The sequence below is a fragment of the Ictalurus furcatus genome, chromosome 10 (genome assembly GCF_023375685.1).
Source record: "Ictalurus furcatus strain D&B chromosome 10, Billie_1.0, whole genome shotgun sequence".
NCBI lineage: Eukaryota > Metazoa > Chordata > Actinopteri > Siluriformes > Ictaluridae > Ictalurus > Ictalurus furcatus.
The window spans coordinates 9923347-9934629 of NC_071264.1; the positions used below are offsets into that span (position 1 = coordinate 9923347).

General features: G+C 40.1%; 1 protein-coding gene across 2 annotated transcripts; it reads right to left on the bottom strand.

Annotated features, from left to right (window-relative positions):
• Positions 1-564: 564 nt before the first annotated feature.
• Positions 565-10182, bottom strand: ctdspl3 (CTD (carboxy-terminal domain, RNA polymerase II, polypeptide A) small phosphatase like 3). 2 transcript variants are annotated; one of them, XM_053634141.1, is made up of 11 exons: positions 9924-10182; positions 7906-8023; positions 6185-6301; positions 5275-5383; positions 5000-5117; positions 4796-4882; positions 4586-4648; positions 1854-1933; positions 1591-1717; positions 1232-1327; positions 565-1003 (listed from the first exon to the last, which is right to left on the bottom strand). In XM_053634141.1, exons 1-11 carry the CDS (start codon positions 10044-10046, stop codon positions 938-940), a joined length of 1104 nt encoding a protein of 367 aa, XP_053490116.1. In that variant the 5' UTR covers positions 10047-10182; the 3' UTR covers positions 565-937. The 2 variants fall into 2 exon arrangements, with proteins under 2 accessions (XP_053490116.1, XP_053490115.1); XM_053634140.1 differs by having other exon boundaries at positions 6185-6304.
• Positions 10183-11283: the final 1101 nt, after the last annotated feature.

Genomic DNA, 11283 nt, shown 5'->3' on the forward strand with positions numbered 1-11283 from the left:
TTATCTGCCTTTGTCCACAGTCTACTGCTTTCCTGTCATTTGTCCTCCATTTTTTCACCTTTGTCCATCACCCCCCCCCCTTTGTCTGATGTTTTTCTGCCTTTGTCCACTGTTTGTTCTCCCTTGTCTGCCACTGCTTTTTTGCTTGCCCGTCACCTTCTTGTCACTCCCCCTTTCCACTGTTCTCTAATTTTGTACACCTTTTTTTTAATTCATTCATTCTTTTTTCTGCGTTTGTCCACAACTGCTTTGCTGTTGTCCCCTTTTTCTGCGGTTCTCCACCCTCGTCCATCTGGGGCAACTTTAGTCCACCCTAATGAGCTATACCTTGCCTTTGTCTACCTTTAGCTGTTTTAATCCGCCCTCATAAATTTGTCAGAAGTGAAGGTTTTGATGGCAAGAGCAATCCACAACGCTGCACTTCATTTCACTGTGCAAGTACCTTTAAAGCACTGGACTCCAACAGAATCAGATACTGTTTGCAGTAAAGCAATATGTATAATTCTGTACGTTTGTCCTATATAACTGCTTTGGAATGATTGGTTGACCACATAACATCCAGTTGCTAAAAACAAAGTTTATTTTTTTGGAAGAAATGTAGCAAAGTGGCAGAATCCAGGACATTTTAAGTATGTATGCATCAGTGTACAACTGGGAAAATGACATTATCCATATTTAAGTGTCATATAAAAAGCAGCAATAATAAATTAGCTAATAATAAATTTATTAAATAATAAATTGAATAAAATCAAATGTTCATAATTTAATAAGCACAACACTTCAAATTAAAGCAATCACCCTAAATGAGGCTCGGTGAGATTGCCACATATAGTAAAACTGGCTATCATTCTTTAATGATTCAGCCTATATTACACCCAGAGCACCATACGATTATTTACATGAAAATATATACACCAAATAAAAATGGCACAGGATTTCAGTCTTCAGTGAGCAGGTTGTAAAAATGATCTGTCCTCCTCTTGAGCACAGTCCTGAAATCGTTCTAAAAATAAAAACATTTAAGAGTTAATTAAGGTAATGATATTGAATACATCTTAATGTTCAATAAAGAATTTAATTGCTCTTGGGATAATTAATGATGCACACATGGTTATTCATGAACACCATTTTAAACACTTAACTGTTTTACAAACATAATACTTTTTATTGGGTTCAGTTTATACACTTTTAACCAAAAGTTCTGACAAGAGTGAGACACGATAGAACTTACAGCTTGGGCGAGTTTCCCCAAGTAAGGTATGAGCCTCTGTAGCTCTCTGTCCTCTTTGTCTCCACACCAGCTCTTTATGGGAATCGCGTTCGTCAGCTGGAAAAAAACATTACTTTTTGTGAAATGATGTTGGAGTATGCACTTTTGTAACATTCAAAAAACAACAACCAACAATCAGTCCATAGAGGATTTCGCCTAGTTTCTTTTGTGATTGTTCCGGCCATAAATATTTGATTTTGAGTTGGCTTTTAAGAAATATCGCAAGCTCTGTTGAATATTGCAGAGTTTACTTGATTTTGTGTTCAATTCTGCAATCGCAAAATCCTGGAGGGACTGAAAGATTGTGGAAACACTCATACATGGTATGGGTAGGTGTGGGGTGCGTTGTCCAGAATCACTGTTTTTGAAAGATCTCTTTCCAGAACCTCCAAGTCCTTAATATAGTGTCCAAGAACGCATGCACAGTCGTCCTGATACAGACGATGTCTTTAGGGGGGGAAAATGGGAAATTACTTGATTGTTTCCTTGGTACGTTAAATAATAATAATCATCATCATCATCATCATCATCATCACAACAACAGTAGTAATACAATTTTGCACAGAAAGATTAAGCACCTTACCTGAATATTTTTTTTCTTGGATCCAGTATGTCCACTATCATTTCTGCATATTCCTTTTTAGCAGAAGTGTAAACAAACATCTACAAAAGATACAGGGGAAACATGAAACACTTTCAAACAGACATACAGTGCTGATTTCCTCCGTTTTTGTGGCTCTCTCATACTACACTTTCAGAAATTAAAACATAATCAAAGATAAAACAATGGCAACCTGAGTAAACATAAAAGAGAGATTTTAAATGTTATTTATTGAAGCAAAAAAGTTATCCAATACCAACTGGGCCTGTGTGACAATGTATTTGCCCCCTAGTTACTAATTCCCCAAAACCCATGAAACTGCATTCATAATGGGGTTCAGCTGGACTAGACGCAACCGGGCCTGATTACTGCAAACCCTGTTCAATCAAAACAATACTTAAATAGAACTTTTTCAACAGCATGAAGTTGGTTTAACCCTCTTACCCTGTATGGCCGAAAAACCGGCTTGCCCGTCTTTGATCTATTCCCGTAAGAACGATATACCGGCTTGGTCGTCTATGCCAAATACCCGTAAGGCCGATATAACGGCTTTACAGTGTAAACGTTATCCCCATAAGGCCGGTGTACCGGCATTACTCTGCTACGATTCCTTACTTATTTAATTATTATTTTTTAACCCGGAAAGTTGATGACGTCATGACGTCACGACGTGATTACGTTATTACGCCGGCATTACGATGAAGATCCAAGCGTGAATATTGGTGTAATAGTAGAAGTGAACTAAAAATGCCAAAGCGAAAAGCTAATCGTGTTCCAGCTAAAGTTACACCTACAGTGAACACAGGTACATCTAAAACAGTGGAAAAAAAGAGAAAACATACACAGTTACACAGGCGAGAGCGAGGATTCTAGATAGTGACAGCAGTGAAAGTTCAGGGGATGTTGAAACCGAAACTGATAGTGACGCAAACTCTCCTGATTCAGAACCTGATCCATTTTCAACTTCAGCATCAACCAGTGCGACTGACACTGCAGGGGTCTGGAGTCATAACGGGACCATTTCTGTGCATTCGTGAAAACACTACCTGCTGGTCTGATTATCACCAGAAACTTGACTTTTGGCGCTAAAATGCATTTATTTATTTATTTATTTATTTATTTATTATTTACTTGAATTTATTCAAAGGCATTGACCACGCTGATGCTCATACGGTACTTCTAAAGGAGTATAAGGATTTTAGCGAGCATTTTTCGTCATTTCTCTAGTTAGGAATTGTGCTCTAAGTGGAGTAAAAACACTGAACTGCTTCATTTTCAAAGTAATATTACACAAATACATTATTATAAGTTGTTTCAAGGCCTAAAAATGTTAAAATTAAAATGTTGATTTTGGGGCCAATTTTGGCCTGGGAACTCAGGGTTGGCATGTTGTTTCTATGGGGAATATAGGGTTGTGGGACATAATACTGTGGGAACTAAGGGGTAAGAGGGTTAAAGATCTTACCCTGTAACAAACTGTGGCAAAATTGAAAGTAATTCCAGAAATGATGAGGAAGAAGGTGATTGAAATACATCAGTCTGGGAAGGGTTACAAAGCTATTTCAAAGGCTCTGAGACACCAAAGGACCACAGTGAGAGTCATTATCTCCAAATGGAAAAAAACTCTACACAGTAGTGAACCTTCCCAGAAGTGTCGACCTTCCAAAATTCCTCCAACAGCACAGCAACGACTCAACCAGGAAATCACAAAAGAGCCAAGGACAACATCAAAGGAACTACAGGCCTCTCTTGCATCAATAAAAGGTCACTGTTCATGACTCCACTATCAGAAAGACACTGGGCAAAAATGGCATCCATGGAAAAGTGGCAAGGTGAAAACCACTGCTAACCTAGATCATTAAGGCTCATCTGAATTTTGCCAAAACACACCTTGATGATCCTCAAACCTTTTGGGAGAATGTTCTGTGGATTGAGGAGTCAGAAGTGAAACTGTATGGAAGACAGGGGTCCCGTTACATCTGGCATAAACCAAACAGAATTCCACAAAAAGAACATCATACCAACGGTCAAGCATGGTGGCGGTAGTGTGATGGTGTGGGGATGCTTTGCTGCTTCAGGGCCTGGGCAACTTGCAATAATTAAGGGAAACATGAATTCTGCTCTCTACCAGAAAATCCTAAAGGAGAATGTCCGGTCTTCAGTCCGTAAATTGAAACACGTGCAACCGGATTATGCAGCAAGACAATGATCCAAAGCATAGGAGTAAATCCTAATCCTAGAAGTAAGTGAAAGACTGATCTCCAGTTATCGGAAGAGTTCGGTTGCAGTTATTGCTGCTAAAGGTGGCACAACCAGAATTTAAGTTTAAGGGGGCAAATAGTAGGTGTGGGATAACTTTTCTCCCCTTCAGTAAAAATAATAAATAAAAAGTGTATTGTGTGTTTATACAGGTTGCCTTTGTTTTGTGTTGTATTTCGTTTGAAGATCTAAAACTATTTAGTACAAGACATACACAAAAACAGAATAAATCAGGCGAATACTTTTTTCACAGCACCGTAAAATGTTTGTTAGAAACCTGATAACGCATAGTGTGGGGTAGAAGTGTTACCGCATCACTTTTTCACAGAAAAGGCGTGTGGTGTCTTTCTCTAGTTTTTTATTTCAACTATCAAATATCAGGCAAGCAGGAGACAGACATTTCTAGCTTTCAGAAATACTGAAATGCTTGTAGCAGGTCTATTAAGTCACGTTACCTCAAAATGCTTCACCATGGCTTGCAGAAACTCATTCACATGTGGCCTGAGAACCATATACACCTGTGTGCAAAAGAAAAAGAAAATCTGGAAATAAGCATGGCATACACTACAAAAGGTTCAATCTTTTTAGCATCCTGTCCACCTAACCACACTGGCACATGCATGGAAATTTCTGCATGGCTGTTATAAAAGAAAGGCCTCAATAACCTTGTACTCTTGATCCTGAAAGACTGTGTTAAACGTGTACTCTGCATCCTCGAGTCTATTGAGGGAGCTGAACACAAGGGTTTCATCCTAAGAAAGGAAAGCAATAAGTGTCTAGTTACACGATCAGAACTATATTCACCCTAAAGATTTTACACACAAATATAAACAGGTGCCTGTGAAAGACTGCGTATTTGAAACGCTCACCAGATCGAGCACCATGGTGGCTGCAGGTGTACTTCTCGTCTTGGGCGGTATGTCCCGGAGAGTAGACGCCGCTCTGGACTGTTGTGACTGGTTTGGGATGTTTTTGATGAATGTGAATCTGTGGGGTAATAGTGCATGAACCACAAAAGCAGATACTGCTGTATTTCACAATGCTTTTGCAATCATCTGAAAACTGATCAGAAAGCAGTTAAGCAGGAAAAGCATAAAAACAATTAGAGTACTATGAAACCCTTGGTGCTGGAAAAGTGACTCACGGGCTGAACACCTCATCGTTCTCCTCGTCTTCTGACAGGGAGCTGACGGCACTGTATCCGAACACACACTGTTCAGGGCTGAACACTGCACCTCTCCTTGTCCTCTCATCTATGAAAAAGAAATGGTGATGGCGGATATTCTGCAGTATTGTGTTTTTCCACTGATTTTCAGTCACTACAGATGGAATGTTTGGTGTGGTTTGTTAATCGACAAAGTGTGATGCAGTTCTTCAGGATATACAAAGTGCAAATAAAATGCTTTACTAATGACAATGGCCAAAATGCAGCTTAACTAGCAGCTTTTTATTTATTTATTTAAAAAACAAACAAAACAAACAAACAAAACCTCCTTGTTGCAGCGTTGACTTTTTAAAATTAAAAAGTAATACAAAAAAATTACACCTACATCATTTCCAGTAAAAACAAAACAAAAACGGTGCCCGAGATGTTTCCCAGAATTTTACGTGAATTTCCAGTCTGATACAGGTAACAAAATCTGAAGATGCAGACTACGGAATAATATTTCCTCGACTTATTTGATTGGTATGTTTCTGAAAAATCATATCCATCTCTACAGTTAGCAGCATCCCAAGACAAAAAGCGCACAAATTAGCACATTAAACCACAAGTTAAATGTTCTGTAGTTGAGCAAAACTACATTTATGCTTAACTGCATCCACAACCCCCCCCCCAAAAAAAAACATTCACAAAACATTACCCTTAATTGCAGTACGATCACCTTCAGATGAAAATATTTCTAAAACTGTTCTTAAAAAAAAAAAAAAGTTATATAGTGACTGGTACAACCTTCAGCAAACAGTGACTTACATTCTATTAATAAGCAGTGTCAGCACTGAATATAAGGTTTAACACCATGTTGTGTGCTCGTGACCACAGTTTAGTCACTTACTGTCTTTCGTAGGTGTGACGAAACGCACTACAGGAGAGTAAAGGCTACGTGCAGCAGGGTTGACTGAGGAGTACTGCATTTCTCGGAGATGATGCACTGGTGTCTTGAAGTCAGATTCTGCTGATTAAAGACAGTCTATTAAATTCACCTTTCAAACTCCACAGCTAAATGTTCCTTTCAGTGTACATATACAGTGCTGTGAGACTGCTCCTGATTTATTCTGTTTTTGTGTACATCTCGTACTAAATAGTTTTAGATCTTCAAACAAAATACAGCATAAAACAAAGGCAGCCTGAGTAAACACACTATATAGTTTTTTTTCCTATTGAAGAGAGAGAGAGGAAAAAAAAAAGTGATCCAACACCCATCACCAATGTGAAAAACTAACTGCCCCATTAAACGTAAAATCTGCTTGTGTCACCTTTAGCAGCAATAACTGCAACCAAACCCTTCTGATAACTGGAGATCAGTCTTTCACTTACTCCTACGACTAGGATTTACTCCTATGTTTTGGATCACTGTCTTGCTGCATAATCCAGTTGTGCTTGAGCTCCAACTTGCAGAATGAAGACCAGACATACTCCTTTGGGATTTTCTGGTAGAGAGCAGAATTCATGTTTTCCACAATTATTGCAAGTTGCCCAGACCCTGAAGCAGCAAAGCATCCCCACACCATCACACTTCCACCACCATGCTTGACAGCAAGTAAATTCTGTCAGATGTAACGGGACCCCTGTCTTCCAAACAGTTCCACTTTCGACTCCTCAATCCACAGAACATTCTCCCAAAAGGTTGGACGATCATCAAGGTGTGTTTTGGCAAAATTCAGATGAGCCTTAATGTTCTTCTGGGTTAGCAGTGGTTTTCGCCTCGCCACTCTTCCATGGATGCCATTTTCCCCCAGTGTCTTTCTGATAGTGGAGTCATGAACAGTGACCTTTATTGATGCAAGAGAGGCCTGTAGGTCCTTTGATGTTGTCCTTGGCTCTTTTGTGATTTCCTGGATGAGTCGTTGCTGTGCTCTTGGAAGAAGTTTGGAAGGTCGGCCACTTCTGGGAAGGTTCACTACTGTGTCGAGTTTTTCCATTTGGAGATAATGGCTCTCACTGTAGTCCTAGAGCCTTTAAAATAGCTTTGTAACCCTTCTCAGACTGATGTATTTCAATCCTAATCATTTCTGGAATTTCTTTCAACTTTGGCATAGTGTGTTACTGGGTGAGACCTTTTACCCAACTTCATGCTGTTGAAAAAGATCTACTTAAGTGTTGATTTGATTGAACAGGGTTTGCAGTAATCAGGCCTGGTTGCGTCTAGTCCAGCTGAACCCCATTATGAATGCAGTTTCACAGATTTGGGGAATTAGTAACTAGGGGGCGAATACATTTTCATACAGGCCCAGTTGGTATTGGATAACTTTTTTTGCTTCAATAAATAACATTATCATTTATAAAAATAAATAAATAACACATTTATCTCAGATTTTGATATAATTTCTGAAACTATTTAGTATGAGAGATACACAAAAACAGAAGAAATCACAGCAGTGTACATAGATGAAATTTTACCCAACAAAAGGAGCCATAAGAAGGAGAGAAAGAAAAAGAAAAGGAGAGAAAGAAGAAGAAAAAAAAATGAAATAAAAATAAAAGCACTGTGAAGGCAGTTATAACACAGTCGTCTCCAAACAAATGATGTGATTGAATGTTTAAACACATTTTTACCTTTACACGCCTGTAGTGGTAAAACCCTTTTCCTTCCATGTCTTAAGCGTGGGTGCTTCACTGCAGTTGGGACAGGATCAGAGAACAAATTGGAGCAATCCTTTAAAACCTGGACATCCTAAACAATATCACATGCACACAGATGAAAAGAATATTATGACGACACATCATTTTCAGACATAAGTAATACAAATCCAAGACCATGTTTACACTTAAAGAACACCACATCATTCTGTTTATCAAAGACAGATATACACTCACAGACCACTTTATTAGGAACACTATACTAATACTGAGTAGGGCCTCACTTTGCTCTAAAAACAGCCTCAATTCTTCATGGCATGGATTCCACAAGATGTTGGAAACTTTCCTTTGAGATTCTGGTTCATGTTGAAATTCCTGCAGATTTTTCAGCTGCACTTTCATGCTGTGAATCTCCCGTTCTCCCACATCCCAAAGGTGATCTACTAGATTCAGATCTGGTGACTGGGAAGACCACTGAACTCACGGTCATGTTCATGAAACCAGTTTGAGACGAATTTTGCTTTGTGACGTGGTGCATTATCATGCTGGAAGTAGCCATTAGAAGATGGTGAATTGTGGGCATGAATGGATGTGCATGCTCAGCCACAAAACTCAAATAGTCTGTGGTATTCAAGCGATGATTGATGGGTATTAACAGGCCTAAACTGTGCCAAGAAAACATTCCCCACACCATTACACCTCCTCCACCAGTCTGGACTGTTGACACAAGGCAGGTTGGGTCCATGGATTCATGCTGTTGGTGCCAAATTCTGACCCTATCATCAGTGTGCCTCAGCAGAAATCGAGATTCATCAGACCAGGCTATGTTTTTCCAGTCTTCAACTGTCCAGTGTTGGTGAGTCTGAGTCCACTGCAGCCTCAGCTTTCTGTTCTTGGCCGACAGAAGTGGAACCCGACTTGGTCTTCTGCTGTTGTAGCCCATCCACATCAATGTTCAAGGTGTTGTGCGTTCTGAGATGCTTTTCTGCTCACCACAATTGTACAGAGTGATTATCTGAGGTACCATAGCCTTTCTGTCAGCTAGAACCAGTCTGGTAATTCTCCGCTGACCTCTTTGATCAAAAAGGCGTTTCCGTCCACAGGACTGCCGCTCACTGGATTCTTTATTGCACCATTCGGAATAAATGGAATTGTCAGTGAAAAATCCCGGGAGATCAACAGTTATAGAAATACTCAAACCAGCCCGTCTGATACTGACAACCCATGCCACAGTCAAAATCACTGATATTACATTTTTTCCCCATTCTGATGGTTGATGTGAACGTTACCTGAAGCTGCTGGCCCGTATCTGCATGATTTGATCCACTGCTGCTGCCAGATGATTGGCTGATTAAATAATTGCATGAAAGAGTAGATATACAGGTGTTCCTAATAAAGTGCTCAGTGAGTGTATAAATAATATTTATGACTGAAAACATCACCATTTTGTAGCAAATACTACTACTCCAAGTATCAGGAAGACAATTTGGGGAACTCTTCCACCTGCCTACATTTAACTATACAGTCACTCCTACCATCTATAGTTCAGTCTAAATGAATACATGCCATTTGCAAGACATTTCACATTAGCTGTTGAGACTCTATTGCCCTGTAGGCCCAGCTCAGTAGTCAGCTAACAAGAAGCTGGCTTTCATTGTTAGCAAAGCTTTTATCTGATGCTTGGTAGCTTACTGCTAAGTCGCTAAACAAAAAGTATATATATTATTAGCTACATCCTAGATTTAGTATCGCATTATCTCGTAAGCCAATACGGGTATTATAAACACCGTTAGCTAGCTAATTAGCAAACAAGTTACCCGAGCTAACTACAATAACAAACACAGCAGTGCCGTTCAAATAACTAGCTCTCTGTCTGTAGAAACGGCAGGATAAAGGCTCAAGCCAATGTGTAAATAACAAACCAATGTTATTTCAGAGAAAGCTATAGTTCCTCACAGTATTTTAAACTCTATTTTCTCTTCAGTAAGGCTCACCGGGGACTGGTTCTGCTCCATCCGCGGCGCTCGACTCAAATCCGGCCGACGGCGGCGCGGCGGGGTGCTGGGCTGCTGAGACGACGGGCTCTCAAGAGAAATAATTCTCGACCGAAGTCTCATGTTAACGGGACCGTAACGAAGTATTTCAACCAAATTAAATTCCAGACAAAGGGTGACCGACTGAAGCTTAACGAGAAAAGCTTAAAACCCCTCTCCAGTCTATGTAGGCCCAGGCGCCATTATCAGGGCGTCAACAGTCCGCTTTAACGATTTAAAACTGCCGGTAGGGGCGGAGCCAGGAAACGCGTCACACGCATACATATGCATATTTATGAATACAACAACGCTTAGTGGGCGGAGCGCAGATCGCTTTATTGAGTTTTGAAGAGCGGTCATGCTCTTAGTTAGTACTTAGTACTAGGCGGCTGTGGCTCAGGTGGTAGAGCGGGTTGTTCTCTAATCGTAGGGCTGGCGGTTCGATTCCCGGCCTACATGACTCCACATACCGAAGTGTCCTTGGGCAAGACACTGAATGTCGAGTTGCTCCCGATGGCAAGTTAGCGCCTTGCATGGCAGCTCTGCTATCGTGTGTGTGTGTGTGTGTGTGTGTGTGTGTGTGTGTGTGTGTGAATATGAGTGAATGAGACACAGTGTAAAGCGCTTTGGCAGACATTTTACTTTTTTCTGTTGTTTTCTCGTGATCTCGACATAACAAAAGTTGTTTTCTCACTATGTAATTTTATCCAGAGAAAATCTCCAGCTTTGTGAATGGGACTGGTGTTACATGCATGTTGGTATCTTCTCCATCATCACTGTAATAATTCCCCGCTGTAGAGATGGACTTTATCTCCGCATTAAGAGAGAGGGGTGTGTGTCCCCTTCTCAAGTGTGGGACACTAATGTGGAAGTCGTCAGTCCTGCAGGGATGAGGTGTTTTTGTAGGCCACCACGGAAGTTAGCATCACCCTGATTCCCTCCACAAAAATCCAATAGGATTTTTCCACTGGCTTTTGGATTATTGCAGAAAACAAACTGTGAGCAACAAAAGTTTATGATTCTTACATGTTTCGTTCATTAAGATAAGATGCATAAGATTTTGAAGCCTATACACTCGGCAGAAGTAAAAAGCTAATGTTAAGCTATAAACGAACTACACCACGGTCGCAGGACTTCAACGTCACCACCGATACGCTTCCGACAACTCTTTCAATCTTTATTTAAAAAAAAAACACAATACAATTGGAAAATATTATAAATTGATAAATCTACAAGTTGGGAAGTTTGAGTTGCGAGTGCGAGTATAAACACAACAAGGCTGTAGTAGATGAGTTTTCCTCTTCGGCGTGATGACGTTTAA

Excerpts from the sequence above, each read along its gene's own strand:
- ctdspl3 (XM_053634140.1), bottom strand. The coding sequence starts at position 10,046 with ATGAGACTTCGGTCGAGAATTATTTCTCTTGAGAGCCCGTCGTCTCAG. Across the intron at positions 8,024-9,923 it reads TGGAGCAGAACCAGTCCCCG|GATGTCCAGGTTTTAAAGGA; the intron begins GTGAGCCTTACT and ends GATATTGTTTAG. Across the intron at positions 4,883-4,999 it reads CCACCATGGTGCTCGATCTG|GATGAAACCCTTGTGTTCAG; the intron begins GTGAGCGTTTCA and ends TTCCTTTCTTAG.